The 19,618-nt window shown below is 30.3% G+C and overlaps 2 protein-coding genes and 1 long non-coding RNA gene across 3 annotated transcripts; all 3 read right to left on the reverse strand.

Annotated features, from left to right (window-relative positions):
- Positions 1-2,051: 2,051 nt before the first annotated feature.
- On the reverse strand, positions 2,052-3,238 carry LOC131656498 (nuclear transcription factor Y subunit B-9-like). The gene is made up of 2 exons (XM_058926201.1): positions 3,181-3,238; positions 2,052-2,741 (listed from the first exon to the last, which is right to left on the reverse strand). The coding sequence occupies exons 1-2, from the start codon at positions 3,233-3,235 to the stop codon at positions 2,158-2,160; spliced, it is 639 nt and encodes a 212-aa protein (XP_058782184.1). The 5' UTR covers positions 3,236-3,238; the 3' UTR covers positions 2,052-2,157.
- A 7,106-nt stretch (positions 3,239-10,344) lies between these two features.
- On the reverse strand, positions 10,345-11,041 carry LOC131658738 (uncharacterized). Its single transcript, XM_058928002.1, has 2 exons — positions 10,765-11,041; positions 10,345-10,673 (listed from the first exon to the last, which is right to left on the reverse strand). Exons 1-2 carry the CDS (start codon positions 11,039-11,041, stop codon positions 10,345-10,347), a joined length of 606 nt encoding a protein of 201 aa, XP_058783985.1.
- A 5,443-nt stretch (positions 11,042-16,484) lies between these two features.
- LOC131656499 (uncharacterized) lies at positions 16,485-16,926 on the reverse strand. The gene is made up of 2 exons (XR_009300129.1): positions 16,792-16,926; positions 16,485-16,700 (listed from the first exon to the last, which is right to left on the reverse strand). It is a non-coding gene; the product is annotated as an uncharacterized LOC131656499 (long non-coding RNA).
- Positions 16,927-19,618: the final 2,692 nt, after the last annotated feature.

The following is a 19,618-nucleotide window of genomic DNA, read 5'->3' on the forward strand; positions in this document are numbered from 1 at the left end:
CTCTTTCATTAATAACTGGTGCAGGTGGTGGTGGAATGGCCACAGTGTATCACATAAAAATTTGGGATCTTTATCTAACACGATTAAGTGTTGGATAAACAATCAATACCAGAACCAGAGCTCTGATGCCAATTGAAGGTGCGTGAAACACAATAAAGGGGGGTTTGAATTGGGTTTCAAGGTAAAATTTCCCAATTCAAAAACAAAGAACACAAGAATAAAAATTAAAGACAAAATTATTTTTATCCTGGTTCTTTGTTAACGAAGTTAATCCAGTCCCTCTGCCAAAGTGGTTTTGCCTGCTCAACAAGGACTCAATCCATTATAACCGATCTGATTACAAAAACCACAACAAACACCAATTGTCAATGTTACAAACCACAAAGACTATCCATCAATGTCTTCTTGAGAAATATGAATATAACCTAATCTCTCAATGAACTATTAACTTACAAGTTGAATACAAAGGTTTGTGTTTGTAGAGTTGCTTCTTGAGAGCAGATTACACAAGTTTGAATACAATCAAATAATACAAAAGTGTTAAGCAATTATATGAATAAAAACTCACTTGCTGCAAGTTAGCGAACAAAAGTTCACTTGCTTTACAAAACTATACAAAGAATAATCAGAGAGAAATGTGCATCTTTTCAGCGTAAATTTTGTAGAGTTGATTAGTTATTTCTTAAATCTTCTAAGTCTTTCTTTTATAGAAAAAAGAAGTCCTTTGAAGGGTAGAATAGGAATACTCAATTCCAGTTGTTTTGTCCACAACGGTCAGTGAGGGAGTGGTCGATAACATAGTACAATAGTACAATTAATGTGCCACCCTATCTAAGTAGTGAAAACATATGTACCTTGTAATATTTCCTCATGTAAACCAAATTGTGATATTATCTTCAATCTTCATAAGCTTCTGATAGTAGATGATGAAGCATGCTTAGAAGGACCAAAATTTGAATCTTCAGAACCTAAGTCTTTAGAGTCTTCAGAACTTGTTCATATAAAACCTTGTCTTCAGAGTCTTCAGCATTTGGTCTTTAGAATATCTTATCTTCAGAATCTTCAGAAATTGTTCTTCCAGAACCTTGTCTTCAGAATCTTCAAAACTTGGTCTTCAGAATCCCTCGTTTTCAGAATATTCAGAACTTGTTCTTCCAGAATTTTGTCTTCACAATATTCAGAACTTGGACAACAGAATCTCAGAGCTAAAGAAATCTCTAGAAGCTCTTCCACAAAAGTCACTATCAGAAGCTCTATCACTAACGTTCATCATAATTGATGTTATAAAAGCATTCTAGAACTTGACTGAGTCTTTGTAGACACCGCTGTTTTCTTCCAGAGTCAGAGTGTATTGAGTTCAGAACCTAGTGACATCACACGCCTTTTCTTCACAGTCATAACCTATTAACAAAAGCTACACACTAGACAAAAACTGTTAGAGAACTAAATTGTTCTCTAAGATATGATGTAATGTTATCATCAAAACATAAGGTCAGATGCAGAACCAAATCTTATTCTTACACTAAAAAGTAAACACTGTCTCCAACCCGCCTCTTTGTCATGTCTGCTTTGAAGTCCTACATTGGATAAACTATGATAAAAAAATGGTGTTTTTAAGTGCAGGATAATTTGTCATGTAACAAGCCAATTTTATAACGGTTGAGTTTGCCTCAACTCAAAATCTATCATAAAATAATTGTAAAGTGTTTTTATTTGTAGATTATTTTTTAGTCAAAGACACACATTAAATGCTTTTAATACACTATTATAAAATATATTTTTAAGCAGAAATCAAAGTAATTTGTTTTCCTTTTAAATTTATTAAATTCATTTTAAGACATTCTAATCACCCTCCTTTAATAAAATAAATATAAAATGACACATTACATATTAATTAATTTTATATGTGTAAATAAAAATTTTATTTCATTGAGATCATTACCTTGATGTGAAGAAGATATTAGAATTAAAATTATTCTCGCAAAATACATAACATAAAAATTATTCTAAACAAAACTATAAATAGATTAACCCAAAAATATCATTTTTATTATCGCATTTATGTTAAAGCATAAACAAGGTATTGTATGCCTCACCCTTAAAACACAACAGAAAAACACTAACAAATAAAAAAATAAACCCTAACATGATAACACCCTAGTCATCACCCAAATTACTCAGTTCATCCCAAAACTCATCAATGTTCATTTCTTCAGCAATCTCAATAGAACTGTTTCGGTTCATCGACGAGTTTGCCTCAAGAGCAACCGGTGGTGGTGGTGGTGGTAAGCCTTGTTGAAAAACTTCACAAGGTGGCAAGATGGGCTTTGGAATCTCACAAACCAGTTGCATAGGCCTAGTCCCATTACTATAGCGATAGCGTTCGAGATATAAGCTCAAACTCTTAAAATAGTTATGGTAACCTAAACTCATCATGGCCCATAATAGATCTTCAGCACCTAAAATTTTTCTTGACTCTCTTATGCAACGCTCAGTGGCTTTTTTGGTTATCATGCTAATGAACTTTGAGGCACTTTGTTCAGCCATCTCCTTTGCGCCATCCGAGATTTTTATGTGTGGTGGTAAACCTTTTCTCATGATTTTTGTCACATTTTTTAATGGCAAGGAATTTTGCTCTGGCCTTGTCAATTGTGGCACAACGGCAAGCTTTGTCGGGTTCATTGTTGTAGATGTTTTTTCAGCATCTGTAGAGGCACTAGTTTGCTGCAACATAGATGAACCTGCACCAACAAAAAAATATTTTTTTTAATTTTAACATTCAATTGTTAAGCTACACGGAAAGTGGTAGTTGTGCTGAAATATCAGATATGCATGTGTAACGACCATTTGAAAAAAAAAAATATTCATAGAATAATGAATTCTATAGATATATATCGCATGCGCATGCGCTGAGACTATTTGAAAAGAAAAAAAATTCATGGAATAATGCATTATATAGGCATAAATAACTATAATAAAAAAAAAAATACATGTTACTTTCCATATACAAGTATTTGAAATAATCCAATTATACCGATTTTAATAATTTGATATTTTAAATAAAATCACATGTAAGTCCGTGGATAAAAAAAGGATATAAACTGAATTTTGGTTGAAAATGACTCAAAATCTAAAGATATTTGTATGAAAAAAATAAAGACATTTTGATGTTGTTTTTACCAGAACTTGATATTGAGTTTTGATCATTGTGAATGAAAGGATATTCATGCTCCATGCTTGATTCTCACAATTCAATGGATAATAATCACAACCCAAACCACTGAATATATATAGTAGATGAAAAAGTCATACGATTAGAATTGTAATTTAAAAGAGAGCATTTTTTAAAGTATCTTTAGACTCATTTTAAAAGATTAATATTCATTAATATAGTATTAATTACTCACAAAAATTAACTTTAGAATTATAATATTTTATTTATTTATCACAAGACAAATAATATGAATAAATCATATAAATATTAAAACATTTTATTAAAAGTTTGACTATAAATTAATATAAAAGTGCCAAATCACTTTTCATAAAATTTAAACATATAATATTTGTAATAAATTTTATACATATAATATTTGTAATATTGAGTAATTAAAAATTTATAACTTACCACATAACGTTAAAAAAACTGAATACACTTGATACGTATTATAACTTTCGACGTAAGATTGTCTATCTGTTGATAATATCCGTTGATAAAAACTTTTGAATACATAAAATAACTTTTTGTTATATATATATATATATATATATATATATATATATATATATATATATATATATATATATATATATATATAAAATAAAAAAAATAAATGAATGGTTGAAAACTTTATATAATATATATATATATATATATATAATTGAATATATTAAAAAATTAGAAAAAAATAATATAAATAAATATTATAATAAAAAATCATAGTGATTATAATTTGTATTAAATAAAAATAATAATTTAAAGGTAAAGAATAATCATGATAAATCAATATAACCAATAGAGAAAAATCACAAAAAAAAGATGAAATAGACGAAAGAAAATAATAATTTTGAAATAATAAAATAAAATTTATGGTATTTTAGTAAATATATTAATTTATTAAATATCAACAGTTGCACTCCCTCCCCTCCCCTCCGAATCCCCTCGATTCGGGGGATTCAAAAAGTGTGATTTGGAGGGATTTTACTCTCTTCCCCTCCCATCCTCTCCCCTCCTAAAAATTGAACCAAACATATTTTATTATAAATATCCCCTCCACTCCACTCCCCTCCATTTACCTCAAACCAAACACACCCTATAAATTTATCACATAAGAAAAGAATAGGTTGTGGAAATTCCCACCCTACCCTTGCAGTGACACAGCCTGCCACGTGGCTGGCCTAATCTTCCTCCTTTCCATTTGTTTATTATCCCATCATTTTCTATTTTCTTTATTCATTATATTCTACGATTATTTGTTATTTCATCATCATCATCGGTTTCTGATTTTTGTTCTTCCAATCATCCAACTTCTTTCATTATTCCTATAATTGTTTGTATTCCAAATGAATGAACGGTTTTGCCATTATTTCCATGAAATTAATTCATCATCCATCATTGGTATAAATTGCCTTTTTTTCTCATCATTTTAATTCAATTTAATTATTTTGGTTTGAAGCTTCGTGAAGTCATCATTGTCCTTCAAGGTAGATTTGTGGTTTGATATGACTATGTCATATATATATATATATATATATATATATATATATATATAGGGCTGGAAATGAGTCGAGTCGAGTCGAACTCGCCTCAGCCCAGTTCGACTCGTTAAGAATTGGTCGAGTTCGAGTTTAAGACGAAATTTTTTTCAGCTCAAACTCGACTCGTTAAGAATTGGCCGAGTTTGAGTTCGAGTTCGAATTTATCACGAACTTTTTTTCCGCTCAAATTCGACTTGTTAGAAGTTCACGAACATCTCGGTTCAACTCGTTAGATTAATCTTGTTAGGTTCAACTCGCTTATTTCACGTACTTAAAAGTAATTTTTTAAAGTCCACTTTTATATATATATATATATATATATATATATATATATATATATATATATATATATTTTGACATTTTAAATTAATATTTTTTAAATAAAAAATATAGAAATAAAGTAAAAGTTATAAGATTGGAATTTATACGATGTTAATTTTATTTGTATAATTATTTGTAGAAATGTTTTTCTCACTTGAGAAAATAAATTATCAATTATAACCGTTAGATTAAAATAAAATATGATACTAAGATTTAGAGCAAATCTTCAAACCTACTCTTAAGGACAATATAATTTATCTGATATATAATCGAGTTGACTCGTGAACCTAACGAATCGAACTATGTATAGTTCAAGTTCAGCTTATTTAGTTAACGAATTTAATTTTTAGCTCATACTCAGCTCATTTGGTTCATGAACCTAGTTCAACGATTTAATTTTCGAATCGAATTTTGAACTATTTTTGAGTTAGTGTGGTTCATTGCCAGCCCTATATATATATATATATATATATATATATATATATATATATATATATATATATATATATATATATATATATATATATATATATATATATATATATATATATATATATAACGTATCATATGAGAATGACATTTTTATGTGAGAACATGAGAATGAATCCGAACCATTGAATTTTAAAATAAATGGTGCAGATTATGTGTCATTATTTTTTCTCTCTCCTCCATCATTAAATTTATTAATGGATCGAGGAGAGAGAAAAAAAGGATCACACATAATCTTCATCATTTATTTTAAAATCCAATGGTTCAAATTCATTCTCATGTTCTCACATTACAATGTTATTCTTATATATATATATATATATATATATATATATATATATATATATATATATATATATATATATATATATATATATATATATAGGGGGGGCGACTCAAGTGAGAACACTTGGTTATTATGAGAAATGAGAACAATGAATCACGACCATTAAATTTGATTTTAATGGACTGGATTGGTTTCTCTTTCTAAGATCAGTCCATTAAATATTAAGGATCTTAGAAAGAGAAATCAATCTAGTCCATTAAAATCAAATTTAATGGTCGTGATTCATTGTTCTCATTTCTCATAATAACCAAGTGTTCTCACTTGAGTCGTCCCCTATATATATATATATATATATATATATATATATATATATATATATATATATATATATATATATATATATATATATATATATATATATATATATATATATATATATATATAAGTAATGATTTGAAGAAATAGAAGTGATTCTCTGTGTGTTTGTATACTATAATTCAATTCATTCATATGCCAAACCATTCTTTTTCTTTTGTTTTCCAAATCATGTCAATTAACTAATGTTGATTCTCTTTCACACAGCGCAGATGGTATGTGATTTAAGAAGATATTTTTGTGCAGAGATTGGTAAGTTGGAGGGAGATTATATCATGTTACTAGGAAAATATATCATTTGAAGTTTTCTCCTCCAAAAACAAAAGAAGGTATGCCCCTGGGGCATACACTATCATATGCGTAGTGTTGCTCAATTGAAAAGTAAAAAGGTTAGTTTTAGGTAGGGCCGACCCTGGGCTCGGGCAAGTAGGCCTACAGCCCAGAGCCTTAATAAAATGGGGCCCTCAATTTTGGGAGGTGTATTTAAAAAATTATAATACTGCAATAATAAAATATATATTTATTAGCAAAAATGAAGAACAACTAGTTATCTCCAGCCGAGTGGTTAAGTTACTGCGTGGAAAGCTTATTGTTTTCCGTTCGAAACTCTACTCATACCATTTCCGATATTTTTACTAACCATGTTTTGAGGTAAGGAGGCAACCAGTGCAATTAGTTAGGCTCGGGCTGTGACAATTAACGTTCTCAAATTTTAATTATACAATAATTTTTATAAAATCAATTAAAATTTATAGTGAAGTTTTAAATTAAATTTTATTTTTAATAGTTATTTATTATAACCCTTAAAATTTTATTTTAATTTATTTTAGTATAAAATTTTGATATTATTTATATGCTATAAATAAATGTTTAAAAGTATATGATATAATTAACTTATTTATTATCAATTTTTGTGATGAAATCAAATTCATTATTATTTAAACTTTGATTTATTATTTTTTTATTATAGAAATAAATTTCTTATCAGAGAGAAAACACTACTTTCATTTATTTGAGATGGTATTTGTTGTATAGAAATTGGAGCAATTAAGGCCCTTAAAAGATTCTCATTCTTAATTCAGTTAATTATATTGCGATTTTGAATTCTTTAATGATTTGCAGATGATTTTTTATCTGCATTGAAATTCATTTTATTGTTAAAAACAACCAAGACTTCATATTTTTGATCTTGTTTTCTGAATTCTTTTTTATTTTGGAAGTGAGTAAAAAATCTTTTTTTTTGTTAAGGGTCCATTTTTTTTTGCCCTGAGCCTCTAAAAAATCGGGTGGCACTCGAAACCAGTCAACTCGGATTTTCACCCGTTGACTCGGGTTTGGGTTCGGGTCTGTCTGTCATCCCTAGTTTCGTTTGAGCTTAAGTTCAATTTCGATTGCACCCCTCAGACTCCTCTTGCAACCCCCTTTGTTTTTTTATATTTTGTGTTTTTATATCATTTATTTGGTTTATTTATTTATTTGCATAATTGATTTGGTTGTTAAGTATTTGGTTGTTAATAAAAATAATTAATTTAATCAATTTATTTCTCACAATTAAATCAACTTAAACCAAATCCATTTTTCATCAATTAAATCGAATAAAAAAGGACTAGTTGGATGTATATCCCTCCTTTCCCCTAGTATTTGGATATATGTTGTATAGCTTGCATTTCGAATACTCATCATCCTCTCGAAGCTATTTTCTTAATAAAATTCGACGAAAAAGGACTAGTCGAATGTATATCCCTCTTTTCCTGAGTATATGGATACTTGTTGTATAGCTTGCATTTCGAATACTCGTCATCCTCTCGAAGCTATTTTCTTAATAAAATCGGACATAAAAGGACTAGTTGGATGTATATCCCTCTTTTCCTCTAGTATTTGAATATTTGTTGTATAACTTGCATTTCGAATACTCGTCATCCTCTAGAAGCTATTTTTACTAGAATCGGACGAAAAAGGACTACTTAGATGTATATCCCTCTTTTTGACAAGTATTTGGATACCTATTGTATAGCTTTCCTTTCGAACACTCGTCTTCCACCTAAAAACAATTCCAACTCATCAAATCTATTTTTCGTGCCATATTGCAACAACAAATTTTTCATAAAACGAATGATGCTTTATCCATTTCAATGTGAAGCACGAATTGAAGCTTCATTCCTCCCATGTGCGAGTAGCAAGGAACGTTGTCCGCTCAAATGCGTTTAAAACGAGATATGTGAAAATCCATATCATGTTTTATGCATTCTATGGACACACAATGTTCCCTACTCCTATAACTGGATGTCAAGTAAGGTAGTCTGCTTAAATGTGATTGAGACATAATCTATGAGAATCTGGATCATGTTTTATCCATTCAAAAATGATAGACAAACAATGTTCCTTACTCCCATGACTAGGTCGAATGCAAATTAAACATCTTTCGCGAAAATCGACCAACACACAAACATTTGCTATAAAGAACTATGAGCTTTGAATTCCTTATCACACCAGAGGATACATAGGAGCAAGAATCACATTTTTGTCAAGCACCCTAATAAAAAAACCCTACAAATTTCCCCATTTCTTTCTTTTGTAAATACAACATAAAAATTAGAAGAAAGCAAATAATGTAAGCGAACACTCGTATTCGCAAAACTAACTAAACGGTTCACGTTGAGTATAACATATGTGAGGGGTGCTAATACCTTCCCCTTGCATAATCGACTCCCGTATCTGAATTTGGTTGACACGACCATGTTTTTCGTTCTTTTAGGGTTTTATCGATGTTTTCCCTTTCAAAAATAAATTTCGGTGGCGACTCTTGTTGACTTTCGAGCGTTCATGCACTCAGGTACTTTTTGCGCCGCAAAAACAAGATTAAGTCATTTTTTACTGAACCTATATAATTCCTGGTGTTCTTCTCTTTTCCCTTAAACTCTTTATTTTGTACTTTATTTTCTGCTGCTTAATTATAAACCTTTTTAGAAAATGTTTTCAAACTCTAATTTTAATCTAAAAAGTTTCTCAAATACAAGTTTTTCTAAAACAAACAATTCACCTCTCCCTCTTGTGTGGGATTTACATGTTCAACAATTATATTAGAGGGTCATCACCAAGTTGTTATCTATAGAATAAACTTTTAAACATTCAACAATTGGTTTTTAGAGGATACACTCCTCAAAATATGACAATTTAGTCTATTAAGAAAAGATCATTGTTTTTCAAACCAACTTTTATTCAACAGTATGTGCTTTCTAGCCTTGTCTTTTCTCTTGTTTGGAGTATTTTTAGCTGAAAGTGTTATTTTTCATAGGTGGTGACTTTTTTCTTCATATTTTGACTATATTTTTAACAGGTGATGACGATTTTACTCTTTGTATTTTAGACTCAAGAGTTAATTCAGTCTTTTTCATGGTGTAAAAGTGGCTTGAAATCATAGACATTATTAAAACAAAGTAAGATGATTGGTGGCATCCTAGAGAGTTATGGTCAGGGATTAAAATGGCATTTTTGTGTATAGATTTAGATTTTTCATATGACTTTTAGTGAAGTTTGATGGTTTGTAACCTCTATTTGTTAAAAAGAGACAGGAGCTTGAAGAGAGGGTGAAGGAAATCAAGAGCAAGTTACACATTCAATGAGTAATCCACTATATAATACATGTCTTTCTTGATCCTTGTAATAATCATCAAGGTGATTTTTTTCCTCTATATAATCAGTATTTATGATTCGCAGCAACATAACGAGAATAAGTTATTACATTTTTTATATTTGTGAGTTTTTTCTCTTTTTTATTTAAAGTCAAGACATGTTCAATGGTTTCTCACATGTTTGGGTTATTTTTCAAAACATAAGTGAATTGATCTCATTTAATCAAAAATATTGATGTCAGAATTGTCGAGAGTTGAACCTTGGATCAACAATTTATTTACCCTCATTTATCCTAACTATCTAATATACGTTGTACTATTTCACTCACTCAACTAATATATTATTGAATGTACAAGTACTTTTTTTTGTGTTAACAAGGAATACTATTAAAGCGAGAACAAAGGGTTCCCGAACCTTTTTACACGATAAAACGGGAAAAACCCGACAAAAAAAAGGAAATTACAAACCAATTACAAACCTAATAATTACGATATAAATAGTAAAGGATCTTTACTAAATTCGTAAAAGTTAGAATTGGGGTATGTAATATCACCTATGCAATTCCATTTCCACACCAAAAATTTAATACTCCAAACCATGTCGTTGACATTCCACTCGTCGTTTCGAAAGCGCACCCCATTCCGAATAAGCCAAATCGTCCAAGTTGTTGCAAGCCAAATGACTCCCCTCTTTTTCTCCCTTAAATTCTTCCCTTTACAAAAAGAATACCAATCCCAAAAACACGAAAGGCACTCCTCCTCCGAAACGTACGGTTTATCCACCCAAAGCGCTATTTCTTTCCAAATATACTTCACTATTTTGCACAAGAAAAAAGAATGTTTCCTATCTTCCAACTCAACCCCCACAAAAGGCGCAATTTAAAGAATTCAAAGGAAACTCAATACCTCTAACCTTCAATAAGTCCTTCAAAGGAAGCCTATTTACACAAAGTCTCCAACCGAATGTTCTTATCTTGTAAGGAACCTCCATCTTCCAAATTTTTTCCAAAGAGCAATCAAACTTATTTGGAGGACCATAAGGAGTACGAAAAGAAGCATAGAAGCCATAGCAAGAAGCAACCATAAGTACGCCTCCATCATCTCCTTTCCACTCAACTTTGTCGCGATCCACACCTCCCACCACAATCCCACCTAAGAACATCTCCAAAGCATTAAAGACCATTCTATGCTCCAAAGACAAGGATGAAAGATTCACACCTAAATCCCCCCACTTTCAAACATCATTCCTCCACCCTCCAATACCGGCTACCGAAACTAGTTTCAAACTAGACAAAAAAAATAAATCCGGATATTTCTCCCTCAATGAAACATCATCCGCCCACTTCACTTCCCAAAAAGGGGTGTTAAAACCATTACCAATAACAAAATTTCAATGAACCACCATAGGATCTTTTAAAGAATTAGATCCAACTTTGAGAATATCTTTCCACCAAGAAGAATTATAAGAAGAAGAAAGTGAAGATTTACCTCCCTTACTATCTTGAAAAATTCTCATATAAACATTCCCATACCGAGCTTTCAACACACCATACCATAAACAATCCGAACCTTTAAGAATTTTCTATCTCCACTTATTAAGAAGAGCAAGGTTGAAATCTTCAATATTTTTTATTCCCAATCCACCATTCTCCCGTGGAAGGCAAACTTTCTTCCAACTCAACCAATGGATTTTCCTCTTCTCCTCCAAACCACCCCATAAGAAATTTCATTGAATGCTCGTTAACTCTTTAACCACCCTCGAAGGCATCTTGTAAAAAGACATGGTAAAAATAGCAATTGCACTAAGGATAGACTTGAAAAGAGTAATTCTTCCACCAAGATTGAGAAAGCGGTTCTTCCACCCCGAAAGATGTTTCTTTATTTTGTTCAAAAGAGGAGACCAAGTAGAGTACTTTCTGGGTTGTAACCCACCGGAATACCTTGAAAAGAGAACTTACTATCTTCAATCTTACATGAGGGAACATAAGTTGCGGCCTCCATAAAATGAGAATTAGCATTAATACCAATCAACTTGCTCTTATGATAATTTATGCCTAGGCCCGAAATTAATTCAAACGCTTTCAACACCGCCTTAATAGCCCAAACTTGCTTCCAAGATGCTTCCCCGACCAAAAGAGTGTCATCCGCAAATTGAAGAATATCCACCTTACATGTTGCATTAAAAGAAAATCCACCATAATCCCCATTGCTAATAGATTTCTTCACTAACCTCGCCAACCCCTCCGTCACCAAAACAAAAAGAATAGGAGATAACGGATCCCCCTGTCTCAAACCTTTACCCACCGCAAATTCTTTAGTAGGGCTCCCGTTCACCAAAACGGGCATCTTACTTTGAAAAATTAAAAACTCCATCCATCTCCGCCACTTCGTACCAAAACCCATCCTCACCAAAATAAATCTAAGAAAATTCCAATCCACATTATCATACGCTTTTTCAAAGTCGACTTTGAAAAGTAAGCAATTTCTCCCCTCCTTCTTCGCAAAATCTACCACCTCATTAGCAACCAAAACACCATCGAGCAATTGTCTTCCCGGAACAAAGGCACTTTGACACGGAGAAACCAAAGCGAAAATGACTCTTTTCAATCTACCCGCCAAAAGTTTAGCAAGAGCTTTGTAAAGGCAACCCACTAAACAAATAGGCCGATAATCATCCAAAGTCACCGGATTAAGAGTTTTAGGAACCAAAGTCAAGAACCAAGAAATAACCGCCTTTGATAAACCTTCACAAGCATAAAAACTATCAAAGAACCGAATAAAATCATCTTTAAGAAAAAACCAACACTTCTTAATAAATAAGAAAGAATAGCCATCGGGACCCGGACTCTTAGAACTCCCACAACCCCACACCGCTTCTTTTATCTCCTCCTCAAGAAAAGGTTCTTCAAGTAAACTCATCTCCTCCATATTTAAACTTTCAAAATCTAATCCCACTCCCACCCACCTCTCCCTTTCGACTTCAACAAATTTGTTCGAAAAATGTCTCCAAACTTCCTCCTTTACCTCTTCCACCGTATCGAGTAAGATACCCGAGGGAGAAGAAATAGGGCCAATGTGGTTTATTCTTCTATTCTCCTTCATAGCATTATGGAAATATCTACTATTACAATCCCCTTCATTAAGCCACCTCACTTTGGATTTTTGAGCAAGCATTCCCTCCTTAATTCTCAAAGACATCCAAAAGCCCCTCGTTGCCTCTTTGCGATTGAAAATAATATTAGGATCAAAAGTCAAATTAACTTGCTCCAAGCACTCATCGGCTTCGTTAATTTGTCTCACTTTATCCTCCACCTCCAAATCTACCCTTCCAAACACCTCTTTGTTCCACCATCTTAATCTCTCTTTTAAGATTCTAAAAATAGTATTAGTCATTTAATTATTTTAATATAATTAAAAATAGTAAGAATTTAAAATCCGTCTTTACACTCATGCTAGTTAAGTGTTTTTTTTTTATATTTTAAACATTAAGTGCGGAGTTAATGATTTATTTTTCTAAAAAAGAGAAAAATATATATAATATTCAAATTTATATATAATAATTTAAATATTTTAATAAATTCTACTTAGTAATGAAGAAAAGAATCTTTTTAATTTCCCTCCTTTATTAAAAACTATTCAAAAAATATTTTTAATATAAAATAATCAAGTAGTTGAATAAAAATTATTAACAAGTCTTAATTTTTCAGGTTGCTAAGTGTCAACAATTTGTTTATAGCTTTATATAAATTGTTTATAACTAACATATACTAATTGGGCTACCTCATACACTCTTTATATAGATGCTCCTTTTCCTTTTTTTTTTCTTTCTAATTAATACTAAATTCTTATAGTAGAATACAAAATTTATTTATAATTTTAAACAAATTTTACTTCCTTATTTATCGATCTCTAAGTTATCCACATTCTTTTTTTTTCTTCTAAAATTTAATATTTCAAATGAAAAAATATTTGTGAAAAATATGATATTTAATGATATTAAAAGTAATTTGTCACTTTTATATAAATTAATAGTCAAAGAAGAAAAGTTTTATATTAATGAAGATAAATATCCAAAATTAAGCATAGATATACTAAAATATTTACAAAAGTCTTTTTTTTTACAATAATATTTATAATACTTTTCATCTACTATAAAATAAGCAGTTGGATTGAGATTAACATCCATTGAGGTGTTAGTAGCAAGCATGGAGGTTGATGATTCAATCTTTCATAATAGCCAAAATTCAGTTCAAGGTTGTGATAAAACACAACATCAAAAAATCTCCAAGCATATATATTATTTTTTTTCTTTCATACAAATATCTATATTTTAAAGTACAAAGTTATTTGATAGAAGTATTTGTTTTAAACCATTTTCAGTCAAAGATCTAATTTTTATCTTCTTTATTTATTTAATTTATTTCATGCTTTATCTGTAATTTACATATGGTTTTGAGTATATTTCTTGCAAAAAAATGTTTACATATACAATGGTTTTTAACTATGGTTATTTTTTCTCTTATGTATACATAGGAGAGATCAAATTATACACTATGTCATTTGGATCTAATATTTACATGTTACAATATCTAAGAATCGTCTTGACAGTGAAGACTTACAAGAATGTGATATTGTCAAAGTCTCATGTTAAATCCTATACGTGTCAATAGTTTTTTTTTTGTTGGATTATTTCATACAGAATATTGTTCTGGCATCAGTTAGGTTAACCAATTCTCAATTTCTCAGAATTGAATTTTATAGGTGTCAATAGTTCTTGTGTTGAATTATTTCATACATATTTTTGTTCTGGCATCAGTCATCAGTTAGGTCAACCAATTCTCAAGATCTCGGAATTGAACCCTATAGGAACAAACAGTTTTTGTGTTGAGTTATTTCATACAGAACTTTGTACTGATGAGGTCAATCAATAATGTTCGGAGGAATTGGTATCTCAAATTTATTGGCCTTAGAGCCAAATTTTAAATTTTGAAAAATTAAAAAATAAAACACACATATCGAGGTACGTCTAGAATAAATGACGTTAGTATTGTCATATCCCAATAACTTTTAAATATTTTTAGATTTACACAAAAATTAAAAAAATATTAAAAAAATATTTCAATTTTGAAATAGAATTATTCAATAAAAAATAAAATGGTCTAACAATATCAAAATATAAAAAATTACATAAAATTTGATTATTTCTCATAATTGTATATGGAAACTAAACATCTCCTTGTATTCTCCAAGTTGTTATTTTATGTACTTTTTTTCACCATGGTTATTTATGTACATATAATGCAATATTATTTGAATATTAAAATAACAAGTGTTGAATTGTTTCAGGTTCATCTATAATTGATGGCTCTGCAGAAAGAAATACCTCTCCTTTAGAAAGTGCCACAAAAAAGAGGAAAATTGATTTGACGATAGAGATTCCTCAACCCTTTTTTCCAACCATTGATATTTCTCCCTTCACTTTTTCACCACCACCACCACCACCTATTGATGTCACACCAAACTCATCCATAAACCTTAACACATTTATTCAAATAAATGAAGCTATTAGCATGGAAGATTTTTGGGAAGAATTGGAAAATAAGGGTGGCAGTTCCTCAAACAATGCTTCTACCAACTTTGATCCTTCTATTGAGTTCAAGTTTGATGGAATTGATGATGACTTTGATCCTGGTAATGAGTTTAGATTTGAAGGAATGGATGATGACTTTAATCCTTTTATTTCATCCAGCTTTGATGAAATAGGAAATGACATGGAATATGAAATAAATGACCAAGGTGAAGTTGAAATAATATTTTCATCATAATCACTAAAAAAGTTAGTAATTTGTTGAGATTTTGTGTTTGAATTTTCTTAAAATTATTTTTCTATTTTGTTCTAAGGATAAGGATAAGGCATACTCCAATACTTTGTTTATGCTTTGAAATACATAATTATTATAATAGAAGTGAAAATTTTGAGTTAACCTCTTATTTCACTACAACATTTTAACTATACGAGAACGAAAAAAATCGTTGCAAAATTATTAAAAACCGTTGCTTTTACATATGGGAACGGTTTTTTGGCTGTTCCAGACCGAGGCGTTGCTCTAGCCTTTGGGAACAATTTTTTATCCAATAGCACGCCCTATTCAGAACCGTTGTTGTATTTTTCTTTAGGGAACGACCTCATACAACAACGGTTATACTCCGTTGTCAAATAAAAACCGTTGTTATATTGATTTTATTAGAGAACAGTTATTTTATGGAGTACAACAACGGTTTTACCTGTAGTAGATTTGAAACCGTTCTAATAGATTAATATCTGAATTTCTTCTTCAAAGGCTACGACAACGCTTTTAATACTACAACAAACATTTTATAACCGTTGCAAGAATGTTTTTTTTTGTATACCTGATAATAACATCACTCATAATTTTTTTTGATATAACAATATTCAAATACAAATTTTAAAATGATCTTTCATTTTAAAAAAATACATAATAAATAACATAACTCATTATATATATATATATATATATATATATATATATATATATATATATATATATATATATATATATATATATATATATATATATATATTGAACTCAATAATTGATTCAAAATGAACAAAACAACTTCAAATTACATATCACAATGTCAACCATTAATTCACAATCAACAAAACATTTTGAAATATATTCTATTCTAAATCATCATTCATAATCAAAATAACATATTCAATCTATAAAAATAAAGTGAAACATCTACATCTACATCTACATCTAAGTCTCTTCATCTTCGAATGATTGAAAATCTTCATTGATATTATCATTCATGACCTGCAAAATAAAAATTATATAATTTAAATAAGATTATTATCTGAAGGCTCTAAAACTACAATGTAATTAACAAATAAAAATTCAATCTTACTTGATCATTAGTTGGAGCATGTGTTGATATAGAAGAACGTAAGACACTGTTAGCATCGGTTGCAGGAGTTGATATCAAAGCTGCCAGAGCATCTATATTCAACTATGAGGTATTTTGGTTCAAAACGGTCTTAAGAAGAAGCTGGATTTTTCTATCTGTTTCCTCTTGTCTTGACGACGTTTCTCCTCCATCTCCTGTATCCTATCATTAAATTGTCTAACCTCAGTAGCATGCTCTCTTTTAAATTTTGCAATTTCTTCATTTCTTTTCAAGAGAGTCGGTGTTGTGGTTCTTCCGTAGCAACGCATTCTCCCAGGTTTTTGTTTGCCTAATACGCTTTCAAAAGCCTCTGAAGAAGTTTTTCCATGATTGTCAATCAAGTCTTGAAGCTCTGTCTAACGTACATATTATAGTAGTAGTAAACAAAAGGCAAATAACAGAGCAATCAAAACAGTAACAGTATGTTCAACATACATAAATATTGTTAAATATTACTAGCATACATAATATACTTTCGAAAAATATTATATTCACAAATTGATATTGTAGAACAATAGTATTCAACATACAAGAAACTTGTTAAATATTGTTATATAGCAGTACTACATATTCTAAATAAGCTTGTTAAATAAGCTTGAGTAACATACTACATTCTAAATGTATGTAGAACAATATTTTGCCTTCTATAGCAATACTACATTCTAAATAAATATTGATTGTTTCATCATGCCATATTTTTTGTTTCATGTGACCAAAATAGATTAAAGGCAATAAGTTTCAGTAACAAATTGATTTGCAAACATAAGGTTAGTAGTACACAGGGAAACAAACGAACTAAGGTAAGTAAACACAACAATAACACTTAACAACGATAACTTACAATTGCATGGTTGGTTTCTTGATCCAACTCCTTTCTTTTTCTACTTTGTCGAGTAGCAATGAACATTTCAGCTTGAGACAGAGGTTCTTTATCTTCATTACTTTCACGCTAAACCAAATAAAACAAAAGTATGAGAATATTAATTAAATGGTGACTTCTAGGGTGAGGGTACAACTAAATCCCCTCACCCGTGAGCCATTACTATCCCCCATTGGATTAAATAATTGAATTATATATTACTATCCACCATTAGAGAAAAAATTGTTAACATACCATTTAGTATCAACAAGAGAGTTAGGATAATGATTCTTAACATACCATTCAGCATCAGTGACAGAAATCTTAACATACTTTTATGTAAAGCCCATACGTTACTATATATTTCTTTATGAGAATTATGATCCAATTCCCAAAAGGGTTTCCTTTTAAAAGAGGAGGGAGATGGGAGACAAATGAAAGAATAATTTAAAATAGAATACCATTTTTTCTCTTATAACAACAAAGCCTTTACTCCCCATTCGATGTCTTCATTTCAATTGAGCTATATTTTGGGCATTTTGATGAATGAATTCCTACATTCATTGATATAGAAATTTACTTTAATTTTAAATGTTGAACACAAAAGAAAACTCATTCAACAGTCTATTATTCACAAAAAAAGCTTACTTTAGTGTTTTCATCTCTCCAATACTCCAAAAGCTTTTTAAAATCTTCTTCTGGTACTTCTTGTGGACGATTTTTTAGCTGCTCGCACATGGTTTTATACTTACTAAAATAGTTCTTTTCAAGCGAGCATTTGTATCGCCTCCAAGCATCATTTACAATAGCAATTACAACTTTCCTTCCTTTTGGACAATGTATTTTTCCTGCAAAAATATATATTTAGAAAGATATATACATTAAAATATGCTAACAAAAGTAAAAATAAATAAAAAAAGTTAATTACATTGACAAAATCCCACACAGGATCTATTTTGCATTCCTCCCAATATTTGACCAAAGCAATCCAACTAGTGAAAGTGAGTGGACAAAAATCTGAACTTCTTCCTAGTGTCCCCAAAAAACTACTGAGTTCAGACACTGTCTTGTCATCTGGCCCAATTGGTTGTCCTTCTTCATTCAAGGTGATCTCTTGTCTATCTTTGAATTCTCGTGCATGAATTTTCCGACATAAAGTTTTTCCTTGTTTTTTATTAATCCCGAGGATGAAGCACTTAATGTATTACCTTCAACTTTATTTACATTTGTTCCCTCAACTTCTTCACCATCATGATTGCTACCATTCTCCATATATTCTTCCATTTCATTTTCTTATATGTCTTCATCTTCAAATTCCTCTACTCCATTCTGTTCCTTATTTTTATCGAGATATTCATTAAGTGGCATGGTTGGACACTTTGGAATACTTTTTTCTTCTCAAAGGCTTGATGAGACTTGTTCATAGTGTTGTAGAGGCCTTGCAGAATCTGAATTAAAAGAATAATGAGCTATATATCAACTAATACTAATTAAAAACCATTTAAAAAACAATATTGCATAAGAAGTCATGGGTGTAGAAGAAAGAAACCAAAACTTGCCCACAATTTTAGGGACTGCAGTATTAAAGCTATATTGCATTTAAGAAAACATAGATTAAAGCTATAAGCATTCCTTTATAACTTACCTCTTTGGTTTGCTCATTGGTGTTCTTTGAGACTCGTGATTCAATCGAACCTTTAACTTGATGATCCACCGTAGACTTCAATTTCTTATTTGTATTATTGTTTAGAACATGCTCTTTTCTCATCTTTATGGCTTCTACTTCTAGTTGCCTCTTGTTATTATTCTCCTTTGTGGCTTCTACTTCTAGTTGTCTCTTGTTATTATTTAGAACATGCACTTTGCTCAGCTTGGCAACTTTATTAGAAACTTCTACTTGTGATTTGCTCAATTCAATAATTTTCTTAG

Source organism: Vicia villosa, linkage group LG3, assembly GCF_029867415.1.
Source record: "Vicia villosa cultivar HV-30 ecotype Madison, WI linkage group LG3, Vvil1.0, whole genome shotgun sequence".
Lineage (NCBI taxonomy): Eukaryota > Viridiplantae > Streptophyta > Magnoliopsida > Fabales > Fabaceae > Vicia > Vicia villosa.

Coding starts and splice junctions, on each gene's coding strand:
- LOC131656498 (XM_058926201.1), bottom strand. CDS start 3,235: ATGGAGCATGAATATCCTTTCATTCACAATGATCAAAACTCAATATCA. Junction 2,742..3,180: donor AAACTCAATATCAAGTTCTG/GTAAAAACAACA, acceptor TTGTTGGTGCAG/GTTCATCTATGTTGCAGCAA.
- LOC131658738 (XM_058928002.1), bottom strand. CDS start 11,041: ATGGTCTTTAATGCTTTGGAGATGTTCTTAGGTGGGATTGTGGTGGGA. Junction 10,674..10,764: donor GGACTTATTGAAGGTTAGAG/GTATTGAGTTTC, acceptor TGTGCAAAATAG/TGAAGTATATTTGGAAAGAA.